At 45.6% G+C, this 20266-nt stretch overlaps 1 protein-coding gene across 2 annotated transcripts; it reads right to left on the minus strand.

The window, feature by feature from the left end:
• Positions 1-880: 880 nt before the first annotated feature.
• On the minus strand, positions 881-19097 carry CLDN18 (claudin 18). Of its 2 annotated transcripts, none has more exons than XM_009462767.2 (5): positions 18878-19097; positions 5646-5810; positions 4303-4408; positions 3828-3938; positions 881-3201 (listed from the first exon to the last, which is right to left on the minus strand). In XM_009462767.2, exons 1-5 carry the CDS (start codon positions 19095-19097, stop codon positions 3024-3026), a joined length of 780 nt encoding a protein of 259 aa, XP_009461042.1. In that variant the 3' UTR covers positions 881-3023. The 2 variants fall into 2 exon arrangements, with proteins under 2 accessions (XP_009461042.1, XP_009461041.1); XM_009462766.2 differs by lacking the exon at positions 18878-19097 and adding an exon at positions 10267-10657.
• Between the last annotated feature and the right edge of the window lie 1169 nt (positions 19098-20266).

The raw sequence follows: 20266 nt of genomic DNA on the forward strand, positions 1-20266 counted from the left end.
ATACTGCAAGTTTTCAGCCAAGGTAAGGAAATGAAAACTGATGTTGGAAGATTAGAAATCTACTGAGCGCAGGAATTCCTGGATACAGCTCTGTCTCAGCTCTCTGCCGCTCTCCATAATGCTCCTGCCCGCAATCTTGTCATCTACACGCTTGCACACATCAAAGTGAAACTGAGAGATAGCTGGCTCAGTGAGTTTGTCAAGAGTATTTGTGTTGCATAAAAATAAAATGTAACTTTGAAAGGTGCTTCCTTGTGATTTTCTGTGTGTGCTTTTTTTTTTCTACTGCAGTTGGGAACTTGTATTTCAGTTTTTTCTGGGTGTTTTTCTGTATTTTTCATTACCCTGTGTACCTTTACCTAACGACCACTTATGTGTTTCCTATCTAAATTAAACATTCCCATGCTTTTCAGCTCCTTTCCAGTGGAGGCTGGCAGGAGTGAGAGCATACCAGCAATTTTTCTGCCCTCCTAAGAACAGTGAAGTATTTAGAAGTGTTTAATTGCTACCTTGAAATTTGGGCAGATGCTGGACTGACCAAAGTGGCCTCAAACCCCAAAAGACTCACCCACTTGCTGAACTGTACTCCTCAGCAAGCCCAGGGTCCCAGCAAGCACCTCTGATTTCATTGCATCAGTGAGTTGGGGTCCCCTGATGCTTATTCATCTACTTTACTGATATTTTGTCTCAGCATATAACTAACTATATCTTATAAAGGGAAAAAAAAAAAGCCTCATCTTTTATTTTTTCCCCTCAACCACACATACTTGTCCATACTGCTCCCAAGAAGCTGCAGAACACGAAGCTGGAGTGAGTTTAGCTGAGCAGGAAAGTCAGTAGCTGCTGTTCGTAACAAAGAGAGAACAAGTGAAAACAGTGATTTTGGTCTTAAAGACTTTTTCTTTTTTAGTATTCATGTAAAAAAAATAACTAACAAAACAAACAAACAAAAAATAAATCCAGCATGCAAAAAAGAGGCAGAAAAGCTAAGTCTATACTGAGAGATAGGGAAAAATCCATTGTAAAGAATATTGATCGTTTAAAAACAGGACAGGATTTACCTCTGCAAAACTGAATTGTTCTCCTTTAAAAACAAATCATTAAAACAAGTCCCTCACTAGTACAAAAGGGAGAGTCAGCACTGACATCCAGCAGAGGCAGCGATTTACCCCAGGTGGCAGCAGGGGCCAACGTCCACTCTGAGATGGGACCAAGAGCTTCTCTTGGATGGAAGCTTTTCCCACCTCTCTGCGTGGTGGTCATCTCCTCCAACCATCAGCCCCTGCTGCCACACCCTGCCAGGCTTTCCCTCTTCCTTTCACTGACTGCCCAAGGTGCAACCTCTCCACATCTCCTGGACCTGTGCTGGAGATGTGCCTCCATGTGGTGGTGGAGAGTTGGTTGTTATGGAGAGGTGAGGGTTATGGAGAGCTGGTGAATACGGTTTGTGCTCACTGGGAGCACTGATGTTCAGTGAGACAGTCTGCCCCCCCTATTCACACAAGCCACCAGAGATACCAGCTAGACTGGCAGCTTGACATACCAAAGGTCCAGCTCTGGAAAAATGTTCAGCTCTACCTCTAGTCCCTCCAGAACATGAAGCCACTGCAGGGAATATCAGCATTTCACCAAAACAATTTTGCCAGTGAACTCCTGCAGAGGACTTATAATCATTACAAGCGGGGCTAAAACCTATTGCAGATATCTATCAAAATGGCTACTTTGGAGGGTTTGGACCCCTTTTTTCTCTCTAACTTAGCCCTCAGTACCCTTTCCTCTTTCCATATCTTCACTAGGATGTGCTCTGGAGCCAGGTGGGAGGACTTACTAATGGCACACATCTCTCCCCTCCCACATAAGCTCTTGTGTCTCTTCCTCTGACCCCTTCAAATAAACTTCCTCTCTGATGGATTGGCTAGAAGAGGCAATGTCCCACTAAGGAGTTAATTTTCACATCATCGGGGGAAGAATTAACACAAGAAAGTCCTGATGTCAGTATGGAGTTACACATCTAATGCTCCCTGGGATTTCTGCTCCAAATGTAACTCTAATTAATTCTAAATGAGAAATTCATATGGCTTCATTAAAGATGACATCTGCAGGAACACCAGTCACACACAGAGGTTTTCAGCTATTACAGCAAATATCTAGCATAGGAATAACAATGGATTATACATATTCCCTGGAGAGATCAGAAGAAATAAATACACTTTGGTATCACAGGTTATAGCAAATGTCTAAGTAACATAAATCAGATTAAATATCACAGCAGATCAGCATCGTAGTACAACCAGAAAAGCAAAGGTGTGTCTGAGTAGAAGCAGTCACCAGGGAGGAAAATGCCATGACTGTGGGGTTTGTACGCATTGGCCACAGCCAAAGGGACACAACTGAATTTACTTAAAATACACAGCAAAATAATATAGAAGACTACTAGATTATAATTTTTGCTTTTCAACCTACTAAAAAAAAAAAAAAATCGGGTGGCAAAACCAGAGCAAATACACACTACCATTTCAGCAAAACACTGTTTTTTCTGATGAACAGAGGACACCAAGGTCACGGCATACTGTTCAGCTCTCCAAACTCTGAGAAAGTAGGGGATGACATTTCCTAATTGCATGAAAGCCTGCTCAAAGGGGAGAAGGCAGTGGGGTAGCACCGCTTTTACATCTGGGCTATTATTAAATGGAAACTTTAATCTATTAGAAGAATTAGAAAAGGGCACAAGGCATAATCCTGGTCCTGGATATCAGAGTTTATACGTAAAATATGAGCAAATTGTTCTACTCTGAGAGCATAAAAAGACATTACTTTTGTTACAGACCTCCTCATCGTAGGCATACTAGCAGGCAGTTGAATAAAACCAATGTTCATAACAAGCTAGGATACAACCTCAGAGTAGGGGAAACATTATAGAAAACACAATCCTATTTACAGACTGCTTTGTTTGCATATACTTTTTGCTTCTGAAGTGAAAAATATTTTATAAAAGATAGTGCATCTCAAGCCCAGAAAGTCTACTAGACATAGTCGTATTTTGAAGGGTACGAGCGTCTTCCGTCCTCACTTCGAGCAGCTTCTTCATACCCTGCACCCTTCCTAGCCTTCGTTTCAGGTTCGTACCCCGAACCAACCTTATAAGGCCCCGTTCTGTAGGAGATATTCCGTCCTGACGCGTTGTAGGACACTGCTTTGTAACTGAAAGAGACATGAAAGATAGCATCAGCCACTGGAGGCTCTGTGGCTACCCAACGTTGCACCTGGTGTTCCTGTTTGCTGTTGGATTTTAGGCAGCTTTGTGCTGTCTCATCACTTGGAGCCACTCAATGAGCTCAGAGCCAACCCTCCATGGACAGGCTGCAAATCTCTTTTATGTTTTTTCATAAACTTATACTTTCTTTCCCATGAGTAAATCCTTGGTTAAGTGAAGGAGCCACCTACAATAACCAGCTACGTAGGTATACAAAGTCCTGCCTGATGTAAATCATAGCTCAGCTGATGCAGTCTACACATGCTGATGATCTGCTATGCAATTTGCAATCAAAGCTGCAATTAATGGGCCTGACTTAGCCAGCACATTGCAAATTTTAGATTTTAAGGTTGATCTCTCCTGCCCTCTCTATTTGTTTGCAAGTCATATAGTCAGGGAAGGGAAATGGTCGCTTTTGACCATTGCCATACAGGGCAAACAGATGTATCATCATGATAACTCTTGCAACAGGGGTATTACACATAGACATGTCCTGTGGTGAGGTGGCTGTATGCTACCCCAACACTCAAGGCTTCATGCAATACCTTCCCATGTCTATCACAGATAGGCTTACCGGGATTCTTCTGGAATCAGCCCTCTGCAAGCAAGGCACATCATGATGCCTCCTACGAGGGCCAGGCCACCTGCCACCCAGCCAACGAAGAGGGCTGACCCAAAGGTGTACCTACAAAACAGAGAGACGTGGCTGGTTAGCGCTGTGACAGTGGTCCAGTCTGCTTCTTCTGAAACTCACTGAACATTGTCATTCTCTCTCTGTACCTGCAGAAGTACCCATGGGCACTATCCCACCTGCAGGCTCATCCTCAATGGGCTTTCTACCTCCTTCTTGAGCTGCGTGAACAGAGACATTCCAGCAAATATGCTTGGACGAATTATCTCCAGTGCAGATAAGAAAGACTCAATAAATCTTCCAAGTCCTGGGACCAGACTGGTATGCACCCAGAGTTTGTCTTTCCTTCAGCTGCAGCACACCCTGGCCCTGAGGGACATCTGCACTGCGGAGCACCCCGAGCCAGTTGATCACCTACCTGTTCTGGACATTCTGCATTCCCTGGTACATGTTGGCCGTGGACATCCAGAAGTTTGTGACCAGCATGTTGGCAAACACAGACACTCCAGTGATGGCACACAGACCTGAGATCAGACAGAAGGGCGGACTGAGACCCACATATTAACTATGGACTCCAGATTTGCTGAGCACCCCAAGTCTTATTTATCCTCACTACACCCACCAAGACCTCTGAGTCTTTCCTGAAACCCAGTTACTCACAGCACTGGGGAGAGACTGAGCAATCAGTGGTGCTTCTGCCTCAGGTCCCCGTGTAGCTGTCACTATCGTGGTACTTCAGTGTCACAGTCTTTATCTCTTCTGTCCTGAAAGCAGTCCTTATTTTAGGAAGAAACACAACCCCCAGGTCACAGAGGTGTGACCAAGGGCCAGGTCCACCATGGCACATATGTACCCAACTCCTCAACTAAGGACCTTGTTTTGAAATGGGTGAACTCAACCAAAGGATGTGCCATCCCAAAAGCCAGCCACATCGTTATTTAAGACACCCTTTCTGTGGGAATGTATGGTGGACTTTTCTAATATCCTCATTGGCCAAATTCTCAACCCACTGACTCAGATCAATAAAATGATAGATTTTAAATGCAAAATTAAAGTTGTGTTGCAGAAGGTGGTTTCCTTTGTCCAGCTTGTACTTATTGTACATCTTTAAGTTGCATTGTATGTCTCATATCCCAGCAAAAGTAAGTGCTGTTCAACTGTAAAGATTTTTAAAACGGACATTCTCCTTCCCTTCATTAGGATATGGATTCGATTTGATTACTCATCTGCAATAAAGTGTGGGAAAACCTGTAAGTGATGTTCTTAAGTATTTGCAATTTTGAGCTATCTAGGCAACATTAGGTATTCCTCCAGCCTCCCTGATAACCGAAGGTATTAAAAAATTACAAGCTAAGCTACAACAATCCTGAGAGTCTTCATAAAATTATTATGTATAAAGCCTGAGACTCTTCATAAAACTATTATGTATAAATAAAGGATATAGTAGTACATAACAACAATGTACATCTAACAAATTAAGAGATTTAATTTCTTTTTTGTCTGTGGGCTGTTTTTTCAGCCTTCCATGTTCCATCCCATACAAAATTCTGGTCTTCTTTTACTAAGCAGAGGTAGAAACCACTTCTCCGCAGAAGCACAGGCTAGAAGACAAATGCCAATAACTTCATGCAAGCAGCAATGCTTTGGGTTGCTCCAGAGCATCTGCTACCTATGACCAGAAGAGTGTGAAGACTTGCCCAGTTCTCAATTCGAGGCAACCGCAATACCTTGCATATGAAAGACATGACACCACCCACTTACCAGCAACAATAAACATGATGCCGGAGGTCAGAGTCATGTTGGCTTTTGCAGAATCCTCCATGTTGCCTATACGGATGCACTTCAGAGCAAAAATGCACACAAAGAGGCCAAGGATGCCCAGGACGATACCCACGATCATGAGAGCCCTCACAGCCTGGAACATGGCTGGAAAACAAATTGACAAGAGCCATGCTGAGCGACTGAAATGAGGTTTGTCAGAGCCTGGGAGGTTTTTAAATATTGTTTCTGTCCAAAATAAAAATATTAAAGAAGAAAACCCTGAACATATTTTGCAATTTATTTGCTGAAAGCAAAGACTATGCCTTGGAAAATGTCACCAGACCTACTCTCAGTGGTTTTTTATGGGACACCTCAGGAAATGTGGCTGTTTTTTTCAACTTCCAAAAGTTTGATGGTTTCAGCATAATTTTTGTGTATGTTCATTGGCACTACTAATGATTTATTCAGCTCAAATTGAGCTGGTGTACAGATGGGATAAGCATGAATTGTTTCATAACTGAAATGATTGAGAAAGCTTTTTTTTCTCCCCAAGCAGCAATGAAAACAGACAGCTCCACCCAGCTATCCATGGTATTTCCAGCTACTGTTTGTCTCAAAGTGAAGTTCTGTATGTTCCTGCTTTACAGTAAAACGCACAGCACAGGAGAAGAGGAAAATCACCTTGACAAACATTACACACACACCAAGGGAGAGCAGCAAAGCTTCGGCAATGACCTCCCCCAGCATATGCTTTCCATGGGTATTTGTAGTATCAGTCCTGTATACATCTGTCCACATTCATTAATACAACACACAAATACCCTATCCCTGAATTTGTTTAGCAGCGTGCTGTCAAGGTGGGAATGCTTGGTTGGAGGCAGGTTGTGGCGCTGGTGGGTCATGCCTGTGGGAGCTGAGTGGTGCTGTCAATCAGATGAAGGTAGCAAAAACCCTCCGGACTTTTCTTGGCCAGAGTAGAAAAGTAGGGGAAAAGGCAAAGGGAAACTTACACCTTTTAAAATGGAGAAGTGAAGGGAAAAGGTCATGCATTTGAATACCAAGATGATTTTCTAATAAAGTGACACATACCCCATCTCACCTGCAATTCAGTGCTAGCCCCAGAAACTTCTCCCCGCCTGTGCATGCGTCCCTGGCAGAGACAGGAAGGCGGCAGGGCTGGCAGAGCACTGGAAGGGGGTGGTCAAAAGTATTTCAAGGGCTGTTGTGATTTGGCTGGGATGAACTGCAGCCTCTTCTTGCCCTCCCATGAGCTCTTGCAGCCCTGGGTTTGGCTTTGATGCTCCCCACACATGACTGTCCATCTTCAGGGAAGATGACATGGGCTTGTGACCAACTGAGAGGGATAGGCAACATATCCTGCAGCCCCAGGGACTTCACTCAGCCTGCCTGTCACCCTTTTTGCTGGGCTGGCCAGGATGACCGTTGCGCCCAAGCATGGCCCAACAGGAGCAGAAGGCCCTGGTGCAGGAGAGCAAGGAGTAGACCCTGCTGGTCTTGCACAGGGAGAGAGAAGGGAAATGTTTCTAAACCCTCCCCAGGAGGGCAAGGGTGGGTGCTGGGGTGCCTGTGTGTGTCTCCTTGCTTGTGGGGTACCACAAACCTGAGCAGAACTGCACTAGCACCATGATGCACAAGGAAGCCTGTGGTCTGCCATCCCACAGGCTGGGAATACACCACTTTCTCCCATCTGGCTGTCCCACCGGGGCTGCTGCTCTTATGACTCAATTTTCCCTTATCAGCTGATAACAAGTGCTAACGAGCCTGGGATTTTCAATCTCCCATTCATCAGCCCCCAGGTGTGAGCTCATTAGTTATTATTCATCAGAGAACAAAAAGCTGTCGGATACGCCTTATCAGCCCTCAAAGGTTGTTCACACTGCACCTGATGCAAAGCAGAAAGCTGCAAAGAGAAGAAAATCATAATACTCATTTGTCTTTACAGTCACTTAAGTTTCTTGCAACTGTTTTTGTTTCAGGGCAGGCAGAAGAGGCTGATACTCCAAAGCAGCATAAGACACTACAGATCATGATGGAAGGTCCTTGTCCCCAAGACAGTCTTTCATTCTTGGGATGCTTCCTGCAGACCTTATGGTTCCTAGGTGCCATCACTGTGGTGGTCTCAATCCTTCAAGAAGGGACCCTAAGCTAAGACCTCACAGGGATATTGTGGGTTCTCAGGAGAGATGTTCGCAGTGCCTTGGGTGCCCATGGAAGGGCACAAGAGGCAGGCCAAGCCAAGCAGCTCCTGGAACGTTGCACTTCTGCTGGAGCACTGAAGTCCAAGTGTGGTGAATCTCCATTGAAAAGGAGCAATCTGCAGGTATTGGAAAGGGGAGAGAGAGGAACACAGCAGGGCACAACAGAAAAAATGCAAAACAGCCATCAGAAGTGATTTCTCTCTCCATGAGGCTGACTTATGCACCATCTCCACAAAGGGACAAAAAGGAGAAGAAAGTGCTCCCAGGTCTGCTGTGGCATGAAGGCCTCTTCACTTGGCTCATGGGACTGAAAGTGAGACCTGTTTGGAAAGAGAGCACTGCAGTTTCAAGTGAATTTTGGCATCCATCAAAAGTCCTCTGAATAGGAGGTGAATGACCTCCCCTATAAGGAAGGAGTGGAAGGGCTTAGACAAACAAAATAGGAGACTAAGGAAAAAAAAATTGTATCAGGAGCACTAGGTAGCAAACAGCCCTATAGTTAAAGTCAAGCACAGAAACTACCTGCTGTTTTGCATACACGCTTTGCATGAGGTAGGATAACTTTGCTTCCTACATGCACACATATGGTTGCTCATTTTTCACACCTGATTTCCATACGAAAGGATGGTGTGCACAGAAAATAGTAAAAACGCAAGCATATTCACCAAAATAAATGTCAGTGATCTGAAACCAGTTTGCATCACTGTGTTTTTCAGACATAAGTGAAACTGGAGAGTGGCCTTTTTCCCCAGCGTTGCTGCGAGTAGTGAGAGGTGAGTGAAGTAAAACAACTTAAAGTCATCTAAACTAACATCACCTGCATTTCTATTAGTAATACAAAATACAAAGCTGGAAATCTAACTTTATGACTCTAGTTATGATTAATGGAATATAGAAAGTTTAGGGAAAAAAAATAACGTTTTTAAGTTAACTAAATTCAAGCGGGGGCATTCCTTTATGTTTTAAGGTACTCATCAGCTAAACGGACACATAAAGAGAACAAAACTGACAGAATATCTCTAAGACACAACAGAGAATGCCCGTGACTGCTTTGCGCATTTACTTATTGCTATATTACCTAAAAATAACATAAAAAGTAAAATCTTGGTTATGATAAATTAGCATCAAAATGATGGTTACCATTGCCTCATTGATCTTTTAAAACACAATCACCTACACACAGCATTATAAGGATATGTATATATATAGATCAACATTGGTATATATAGTTTAATAAATGTATTTTTTTATTCTTTAAAACAAATGGTCCCATAGGATAAGTGACTCCAAACATCAGTTTTGCTCTTCCAAATGAAAAAGAAGTCACCTAACAATCCTGAAGCTGGGTACACAGAAACACATTTATTCCATCACACCCCTTGGGACAGTCATGGGCTTTTCTCAAAAAGCAAACACCGCAGCCAACACACTGGTCTTCAGCAAAGCGCTCCGTCCTACTTCACAGTAGGGAAGCAAGGTTGGCATCCCTGACGATACAGGGCTGAGAGCCCACATCATGCTCTCATCTACACTGATCAATAGATGCAAAAGGCCTATGTACAGTAGTGCTTGCTTGTACCTATTTGCAATTGTGTAAAGTGAAAAACACTCTCAGGCTCTCAGGGCCTTATTTATTGCTAGCTGGCAGGGCACAGGCACGACAGGTCACAGGGAGGCATGGCGAGCCAGGCTGGCTGCTCCCCTCCCATGGGTCCAGCTAGCTCGGGGGCACTGGAATACCCTCACATTTTCCCACCCTTGTGGGGTGGGAAAAACAGCTCTTTTTGTAAAGTAGGCAAGCAAACAAGAAAGTAATACCCCTCTGTAACCACTAAAACTGCCCAAGTAACATGAAGTGACTGAGCGCACCTTTCCCTTTCTCACCCTTCCTACATGCGCTGCTCACAGGCAGATTTCTTCAGTACCAGTTTTCAGTACCAGTTTTCTCTTTGGAAAAAAAAATATTTCAATTGTTCTCTGTAGAAACCATTATTCCAATAACAATGCAAAATTACATGCAACTGTTTTCCATATGTTTCGATGCAAAGGGACAGAATATCTCTCGGTTTAAACATACTCACTCTCCTCACATCAACAGAGCTGTGCTGATTCGTGCCAGCAACAGGGCTGAACCCATGACACTCATCCAGAGATCACCTACACATGCTCCAAGTTGTAACCTTCACTGAGTATTACTTTGGTAACAAATGTGAGTATTGTAACTTTCACTGAGTATTACTTTGGTAACAAATATGCACATATTTTTATGCTCATACACTGAGTAGCCTGGAAATTTTATTCCACGCAAAGTGCTTTAAGATATCTGCTCCTGCTTTGGATGAAAATTGTGCAGAGCTACAAGAGAGCTCCTGGGTTAAACCGGATTCATCTTTTGCCCCTACCTGGCAGCCCGAGAATGGTGAAATACGGCCGGCACTCTGTAAAGCCAGAGCTCTGCCGCACGCAGCTCCTCCACAGTCCCTGATACTGGAAGACAGCTGTGACCGGGTTGTCATACAAGTCCTGCGTGCTCCACATATCCATGGCAGTGGACACGATGCACCCCGCAACACCCAATGATGAAACGATGAACCCCATCACCTGGCAGATGGTCGTGGACATGGTGTCTCCCCCAGAGAGAGGAAGTAAGACAGCCCTGATGAAGCCACAGACCTAATGGGAGCACAGAATTCCTCTTGACTGAGCCACCAGAAATGCAGCAGCTCTTATCAGATGCTTTCCATTAAGCGGTGTGTTTGCTCAAAGTGTTTTTGCAAGATAGTCCAGTTTCACTCTCGCTGGGTAGGTTTGTGCTGGCAGGGCCAGAGATATGAGCTTTTGTCCTTTAGAAGTGCTTGTCCTTCCCCAGCTAAGCAGCTGTGCTCCATCGAGTGTTGGGCAACCCACTTGGAACACACGCCGTCCTCCCGTTGAAACCCTTTGCTGTCCATTGGGCTTCTCCTGCGTGCTTGGCAAGGTGCAAAGGTGCTGAGAGGGGCAGAGGGAAGGACCACGTTCCCAGGTGAACTCAGCACCTAGCCCAGGTCACTGCCTCCTGGCCCCTCTGCTTATGTAAAGGGGGAGAAGGTCTGCCATTAGGCCAAGGTAGGGACATCTCTACACCCAGACACCCATGTTCACACAAGAGGCACAGTGATAGATAGGGATGCCAGCAGTGAGCTCTGCAGGAGGATGTAGGGCCACTGGCTCAACCTAGGGAACAAACAGGGATGTGGCTGCTCCTTGCAGCCATTTCAAACATCACTGAGGTTGCCTCGGATGCTGACCATGGTGCAACCCAGGGCACTGAGCCAAGAGCCCCAGGCTGATTGAGCAAAGCTCCTGCAACCCTGTTCTCCTCCTGCCTGCATCCCCATCATCTGTCTCGTGGCCCCACTGAAACCTGTGTGGGGAGAAGGAAAGGAAGGGCACAGGGACCATTTGGAAACTGCTTTTTTACAGGTGCTTCTCTATATTGGCTGGGGGGATGGTCCTGGAAAAAGGGGCGGAGGATATAAAAATCAGGAAAGTAATTATCTCTTTGCACAGTGGAGAAGTGCTGGGCTCAGGGGAGCAGTATAAATTCACCGTGCCACTCTGCTGACAGAGTACAGCGAGTTACAAGGACCATCCAGACTTTACTCTCATCCATTCTCATCTAATACCCTGCTCTGACTGATTTACTTCAAATTCCCACTTTAACCAGTCCTGATGCTTTTCTGTGCCACAGGCACCGTCAATACCATTGCCTGGTTGTGAAGCCATGTAAAAGCCACCAGGAAGAGAGGAGAGGCTGATTTCTGTGGATGGATGAGTTTCAATGAGGTTATTACATGTTGGCTATTGCTTCTGCCTTCTGGAGAATGACCGCCCAGGACACCCCTTTTGCTTTTGTGGCTGTGCAGTGAGCTGGTGGGCAGCAGAGAGAAATGCTTTTGCACTGGACTCTGCTGTAGCAGCCAGAGCACAATTCATATGTCTAGTGGCCACAAATCACAGCCACCAAAGCCCTCCTGGGTCAGGCACAAGATGTCTTTTCTTCAAGCAATTTTATTCAGATTTAGTAATTTCCACTGACTTTGGCAAGTTTATATCAGAGGAAGGGCTACCTCCAACTTATGTAAAGGTTAGAAGTTGCCAGCAAAAATAATTGCATGAACAAAAAACATAGAAGTGAGCCCTCAAGAACCAGAAGTGGTAAGAGCTGCTCCCTCAGTGAGGGAGAGGGCATGCCGACTAACATTCCTCATCTTGGATAATGCCTTGTGATAAATCAGGGCTGGAGAGAACCTAGAAGGTGGGAGGACAACAAAGGCTGCGGAGGACCTAGAAGCCGGGAGGACAATAAGTGCTAAAACAAGTAATATGGCCTGCTCTCCATCCCATCCTTCACTGCCCACGGCAAGAATTGTGTCCCAATACAGAAAAGCTGGTTGCACCCAAGCACCGATGCTCCTCAGCAGCTCTCCAGGACTCCTCTCCTTCTTCATGCCCCAGAACTTGCTGCCTTCTTGCCATCTAGTGGTAAGAGACCACATGACCTTTTCCAGGCTAGACCACTTCAAACCATGTCCCAGGGACAGATATTCCTCTGGGACATAACCCCTGTTCCCAAGGGTGGTGCCACCCTGCATCATTAGTGTGCAACGGCTTGCAGGGATGCACAGAAAAATGGACCCATGGACTGGTCATAGCTAAAAATAACCCCTGGGGAGGGAAAAGAAAAGGTGTGGGGGAGAATACAAAGGGCAAACGATTTTTTTTTCCAGATTTTTTTTTCCAGAAACTTCTACAACTTTTTAAATTACTGTTTCTTCTGCTAAATTGGACATCTGGGTAATTGCATGAACACCAGTGGAGGTGGCCCTCCCATGCACCATGCCCGTATATTTGCTTTGCTGGGAGGGGAGTCACCACTCCTTCCTCTAACCCTTTCTGCTGGTTTCAGCAGTGTGCAGCTGGAGCAGCTCTTCAAGCCAATAGGGACCTTCTCTTCTCCTCCGCTTCCCTCCACCATTTCACACCCCCAAGACACATTGCTCCCCTCAACACACCTATTGGAAAGAGAGCTATCCCCAGGATTGCCCCTAATTGTGCCCTGAGGCGGGGTCTGCCACCCAGGCAGTGCTGCCTTGCTAACCTTTCCTTGGGGATATAGTTTCCTCCTGCTGATGAGAGATGCTGCTTCTCATCGTCCCTCTTACTCAGGGGCATTGAAAGCCCAGAGCAATGGTGGAGCAACCAAAAAATATCATCAATAGTCTCCAGGTATGCAAGAAAGCCCAGGTGAACCAGTCTGTCTTTGATTTTGAGGGCCAGATCGAATCATGTCTCTGAAGAGGATAAAGGAGTACAGGGTTCCATATTCCCCCCTGAAATCTCATGCATGCTCCCCGCAAAAATGGAGCTGAGAAAGCAACTTCAGTAACGAGGGTCATGCTGCAGTCTTTAGCTAAAGAGGCAAACAAACACCCAACCATGCTCAACACTCCAGATGTTGTTGTCTTTGAAGGATTATTGTGTTTTAGGGGGGTTTCTATTTGCTCATCCCTAAGAATATTGCCCAAGGTGCTATCCAGCCATCCCAGCATTAACTGCTTGCCATTTCTCATATTCGGATTAGCATCACACTTGTAAACACTGGGAACTCAAAGCTCCCACAAATACCTTCCTCAGTGGTTAGCTGAAGCAAAGTTCTGGAGAAAACACACAAACTTGTTTCCATCCCAACCCTTCTCCTAGCCCATTTTGTCTGCCTTTCTAAAATGTTCTTATTTTAAGCTTATTTTTAGTGGGTGTTTCTGAGGAAAAACTATGTTTCCCTTTGCAAAAGCCTCATCACCCCATTTTCCCAGCATCCAGCCCAATAACAGAAAACCACCTGGGAGTTTTATCTGAACTGTTGGCTCAGAGCACAACCTGAAAAGTGGTTGGGTGATAGGATAGCTGTGGAGCATGTCTAAGCATCTTTACCACAACATGATGCTCATCTCCAGCCACCCCGGGAGATGTCTTCAGCTAGGAGTGGTTGAAGCATGGGGATCTCTCTCCAAGCATGTGCCTGTTGCTAAGTCTCCAGCAAGGTGGTTGAATGCTTGGGCCAGAGGGCTCGCCACGCCATGTGGTAATGCCGAGCAGTATCTAGGGAAGGGACATGGTGGGGACACAGCTCTTGCAAAGGCCAAGCTTCCTCACCAAGGAGCAGAGAACAGGGCTCCCACTCTGAGTATTGGGATACCTCCAGCAGTTTACCCAAACTAGGAAAAGGAAGGGTACTTTGTGACTGCTCCCCACTGCAACCTTTATTTCAGCTCATACTTGCTTTATCTACTCAGGTGTTGCCTCTATATTATCTCAAAACCGTTCACTGGGCCCATTGCAACTCCTGAATGTTATCACTGCCTCTCCCATAAAAATCACCTACAGCTCATGTTTACTTTAAAATTTGCAAATATATCTCACACCCTGCCAGTCAATTCCAGCTTGTTCAGACTGAAACAAAGCAAACCCACACTTCTCTTTCTGTCCCTCCATTGCTGTGATGACCGCAGCCTCCAGGAGTGTGTGGTCCACCAGTCCATAGCATGAGAAGGGCTGATGGGCCTTTCTGAAACTCAAAGGGGGATCATGGAAGGCCTCCGTCCCAGCTCAGACCCACTCTACCCCATTGATCTTCAGGTGGTCCAGAGGGGCCTTCGAGGTCCCTCAGCAGAGCTGGGGTGCATGAAGCTGTGTCCTTCCCTACATGCCTATGAGCTGTAGCCCAACCCCACATCTCCACCGCCTCTTGCCATTTCCCTTGCCTTGCTTCTCTTCTGGCCCTCAACTCAGATCCTTCAGGATTATTTTTCATGTCTCTCATCCTTTCATGGTGTAAAGGCACAAGACAGTAGCAAGGATGTGATACATGTATCTAGCTTCCTGACATCCCCTGCTGGGCTCTCTGCCACCTCTCCCCACCCTGAGTGTTGCTGGGGATCAGGGTGACCAAGACCTCTCTAAGGGTCTCACATTAGCTCTTTCCCCATCCTCACACCTCCTTCAGCTCCTGCTGTGCGCGCAAACCCACCGCAGCCTCACACAGGCCCTTGGTGGGCTATATCAAGTCTCTAGCCCACCTGGGCCACCTAAAACCTTCTGTGCACGAAACTTGGTCTCAAAAGACTTTAAGCAGGTTACATCAGTTGCCTGTAGACATTTCAAAATCTGGAGCTGAACTGACTGGGTTAAAGGATTTTAAGTAGCAAGCAGAGCTTGGAAGAGACTTTGCCGTGGCCATCACCAGTGGAGGATCGTGACACAGCAATTAGCAGTTCCCATCCTTACAAACTTCAGGCATGAAACAGTTCCAGGGAGCAGAGATGCTGTTTCCTTGGCCAGTGGGCTGCCCTGTGTCTAAAATCCCCAGAGCGAGGGTTTTACTAGGGTTATGCCACAAAATGCATGTTGGTTGCATGAAATAAAAGAAAACCTTGTCAGAACATCGATATACAAGAAAAAAAATCCAGAGACACCAGCATTAAGACTTCCCAGACATGAATTCTCCTCAGGGAACCTCTACGCATCTCTGCTACCCTGCACCAGCAAAACTGAGAGCAGTTGTTTTATGCAAAAGTCTGGACAGTCATGACAGGCTATTTTTTACTCTGACCCCTCTAGCAACACATGCCCTTTTACTAGTAGGAGAATTTTAACAGGGTGCTCTCAGAATTTCAAAGTTTGCTGTTAGAAAAGCAAAAATATTCTTATTTTTCAAGTCACCAGCCTTTTGTTCCACAGCAGAGAGATGCCTCAGCCTTTCTGAAAGAGTCAAAAGGGGTTTTGACTTGCAAACAAAATGTCCTTTCAAAAATGGCTGAACTGGTCTAGCTGAAGAGGTCTGGAAAAAAGAAACCAAGACAGACAACAGGAAAATTACTGCCTGTGTTATTGTAGTTTAGCAAACCTGTAAGCAACTGAAAAATGCTTCTTTTAGCAGAAAGTACCTTGTGACTTCCGCACTAGGTGAAACTACCGGCCTCGCCAGAGCTCAGCTATTGCTATTTGCCTATTATTTGTGTGTTCAAATTCAGATTGTGTCCTCCAGACAATCACAGTAAGGTCTGCCAACACACCAAAGCAAGCAGCTAATAATAAGAGAAAGCAAAATCACAACAAACAAGCTTAGTTCTCAAGTGACAGTTTTCACCAGAGACTGACTGTTTATAACTGAGCAACGAGGGTGAGAGCCATAAACTACCTGTGTTATTTCTCATTTTCATCTATTATCTTGATTTTTCCTCAATTTATTTGAAATTAAAATTCCCAACTAAATTGAAGATAGATTATGGGCAAGACAAGTTTAATCTTTGCTATGGGAGCAAGGGATTGAGAAAAAAAATCCTCAGAAACCAAAACTTCATTGATGTACTCAGGTCACCTCGCTGCTTTGCTAGAGTCCTATTATTTTTATTCACTCCGGCACTATTGTTCCCAATATAAATTGCCATTGTCAGAATAATAAATAGGGGTTTATAATGGAAATGCTGACAAACCATTAACTATGGTGTGGTTAGCAAGGAGGGTTTAATGGAGATCAAGGTGCAGCATGGTTAAAATAAACACTGGGATGATCTGCTTAAATAATATCTTAACAAATTAATAATTTGATTTTTAGCATCGTTTTTCTCCCCTTTTGGTTGGGATACAGCTGTCCTTTTCTGGCAGCGGGTGGGAAGAAATGCCCGTAGGAGCAGATAAATTCAGGAGACTGAGCCAATCTATAAAGCACAGCAGTGGGGCACTTGTTTTTGCACCAGCTTCTCCAGAGACTGGAAGTGTCAGACAATATATAACAGGAGGGAAAAGAGGGGGGAGAGCAAGAGAGTGCCTTCAGAAGAGCAAGCCCTGTTCATTAAAAAGAAAGGAAAAAAAATCCACCTCACTTTATAGGGCAATGCTGATAGCACCGGTCACAGAAATCATCTCGTCAGGACAAAAGCACATAAATATTCATATATCTACACACCAGCGGGGAAGGCACCAACTCTCTAACACCACCAAGGATGAGGATAGCAATTTTGGGGGGTTCAGGGTCCCACCCACCTTTATTTTTAAAGGTTGTGCTTTATTCTTTGGACTTTTTTTTAATTCCTTTTTCTAGGTGACTACAATAAGCCCAGCAAACGCACATGGTAATTCCACTCTAAGATGACCAGTTCATTAGAAACTCTGACATTTTGGATAGGATGCTCGTTTCTGTACACAAATGGGATGGAGCCGCAGAGGTTGTTGGATGTAGCTGAGGAGGGACAGACTGATCTCCTGCAGCCCATCCACTAAATGAAGGAAATCCATCCCCCCAACACTGCTGTGTATTTCCATTTTAGTGAATTAATACCCACCCTACAGACACCAGTCTGGAGGCGTGGGAATTGCAAAAAACACTTTAGCTTTTCACTGTAATGCTGAGTTTAGCAATGGAGGTATTTTGAAGGAACAAAAAAAAAAAAAATCCCAATTCTCAAGTATTTTGGTTTCTTCAAAGATTAAAGTAGTTCCCAGAGCTGAACACTTGAAAAGATTAATTTCTTCTTCTGTAGAGTTATATTTTCTGTAATTTTAAGCTTTCAGAGCTGAAGAACTGAGGAAGTTCTGCAGTTGTGATGGGTGTATATGTGCGTGGGGAGGATTTGCTTTTTACACCTCTATTTGTTCCTCATATGACAACTTTAATCTCTTTACCTATAAGCAATTAGCCTGCTGAAGTCAAGTTTTACCAACCTGTCCTGTCCCTTGCTGCATGAATTTTCCCTTGGTGAAACTGCTTGGCTTTGCTGACTGCGATAGCAGTGTGTGAATACAAGCCCTGCACAGACATCCCTCTTTGGATGTCATCCTACATTCACTTGTACCTGCTACAACACACAGCTTTTGATAGCGGCTGCACAACTGGATGCCCAGGCAGGATCAGGCCCTTGTAATTCTAGGAAAATGCGTGTCTGCACCCCAGACTCTGTGTGAACAAACAAGGGCATTCAAAGCCACGGCTCCAGCAAGAGGAAGATGCTGCAGCACAGCTAACGCCAGTTGGGAACGAGGATCCAGAGATGAGTGACATAGAAATACAGCTGAGGGGATGAAACACCACTCCTATTGGTGTCTGAAGCCACAGCTTCATTGGGTTATACTGGTTTGATTTGCCCAGAGATAGACTACTCAGGAAAGAAGCAATTTTTGTGCACAATGCTTATTTCTGTGTATTTTGGAAATGCCATTTTGCAGAAGTTCTGCAATGATTTGCTGATATAATTGGCTTCTTCCCTCCATTCTTGCTGTGCCAAAGCACAGAGGCTAGCTGGATATAATAGTCTAAGTGCCTTTTTTCTCGCTGTATTAAGGCAAGAAGGAAATCCAGATAATCCTGTTGTAACCTAATTGTTTCCACCCCTAGATACTCCAGGCACAACCAGCACAGGAATGATACCCATGCAAGAAAAAACTGGAACCAAAGGAGAATTAGGGAGAAATCCAGCCTGGTGTTGTTAGCCCGTACAGAAATACAGTGAGCTGAACTGTGACATATCCTCTTAGAAAAGGATCTTCTCTGACGCCAAAAATATTAGTGGTTTCTGGTGGGAAGACATGCACAGCCAGGCAGCTGGGGCAGGATTGTATACCCAAGCCAGCCAAGGCACGGGTGACGAATCCACCCACAGAGCAGCCATTGCCCCAAGTGTATTGCCTGGACAACACCTCAGGCACCTGATGCATAATCAGCTGTAAGGAGTTTTGCTGAAGCTCAGCTTGGCCATGAGAGGGGGTTCAGGTTGAGGTGCCTCCAAGGGACATGTCCTCCAAATGGGGTGAGTCCCTGAGGTCCCTTTTGGCTAAAACTTGTGTTGCCCACTCTGCACTGAAAAAATCACACCCATCACCACTACTCACACACAGATTCTGGCAACATAGATGGGAGATGACATGCCCATGGCTCTGCCCTCCCACCTCTCTGCCCTCGCCACCAGCAAGCCCTACCTGGCAGCCCCAGGATGGTGAAGTAGCCGCGGCATTCGGTGAAGCCAGAACTCTCCCGGACGCACGTACGCCAGAGGCCCTGGTAGTTGAACACTGCTGTTACCGGGTTATTGTACAGGTCTTGGGTGCTCCACTGGTCCATGCACGTTGATGCAATGATGCCTCCTATTCCTAAAGCGGACACCACAAAGCCCATGGACTGGCATATCGTCACAGACATAGTGCCGAGTGCTCGCTAGGCAGGTCCTTGACGTGCACAAGCCTCCACAAGCCGGGTCTGGGGCAGGCAGCCAGGGCAGAAGGGACTTTTAGCTGGAGGCACAGCCTACGTCACGGACAGGAGTCAGGAGAGGTCTGGTCTGCACCATGCAAACCTAGCCTTTCCCTTTATCTGTTTCTGTGAGATAATTTTCCTCGCTCGGTACCAAGAGCCGTTTGTTACACATGGTGTGAACGCCTCGTTCTCTGTTTACCTTCTCCCTCCAGGCAGAGGTGCAGCCAATGTGGGCAGACGGGGACCAGCAGGTCCCTCTGAAACAGCCAGGGGAAAGCTTCTGCAGAAGTGACTGTGTGCTCCAGGAGGCCAACTACAGAGATGCTTAACTCAGATTAAACAGGTAAAAATTGTGGAGAGCCTAACCCTTTACTGGCAGGGATGATGCTTTTAAGCCAAGTGGAGAGGACTCTGTCTGGGGATATTTGCTCAACCAAAACATTTTAAGCAAAGGACAGCATATAAAAAAGGATAGTGTATAACAAAGAACAGTGCACTGCTGCAGCAGATGCTCGGATGGACCTTGCTGCTCAGCAAGGTTGGGCTGGGAGCCCATGGGAAAGGCAGCAGTTGCTGAAGAGTGAATGGTGTGAACCTGCAATTTGCTGTGGGAGGACCAAGTCTGGCAGGCAGACTAAGGGAAAAAAATACATAGAAGCAAAGGTATGGCCTCGTTCGCTTGCTTTATCCCCCTCATCCATGGATATAAAAATATGAATTTGGACTTGTTTAGATGTGCAAAGAATGAGGGCAAGGCAGACATGTTGCTATGTATTGCTGTAAGACAAGAGCACCTAAAAGACCTAACCTTATTGCAGAAAATCACTTTGTTGGGTAATGTCTTTTCTGCCCATTCTCCTACATCCCTCACCACTTCCTTCCTAGTCCAGTTTTCCACTGGTGCCAACCTGTTTGCAGTTGGAGAGTAAAGGGCGATGTTGCTGGAAAGCAGCTCTCCATGGGAGGAAGATGATAAGCCCTGTTTCGGCAGTGGCAGAGTCACACATGGCATGTGAAGGGTCCAGGAAGGGACCTTCAGCAGAACAGGAGCCTGGTGGGGTGACATTCAGGTGGTGGAAAAGAAGGTCATAAGGAGCGTGAAGAAGTGGACTGCT

This window comes from Nipponia nippon, unplaced genomic scaffold (assembly GCF_047370975.1).
Source record: "Nipponia nippon isolate SJK-2023a ecotype South Korea unplaced genomic scaffold, ASM4737097v1 scaffold_7, whole genome shotgun sequence".
NCBI lineage: Eukaryota > Metazoa > Chordata > Aves > Pelecaniformes > Threskiornithidae > Nipponia > Nipponia nippon.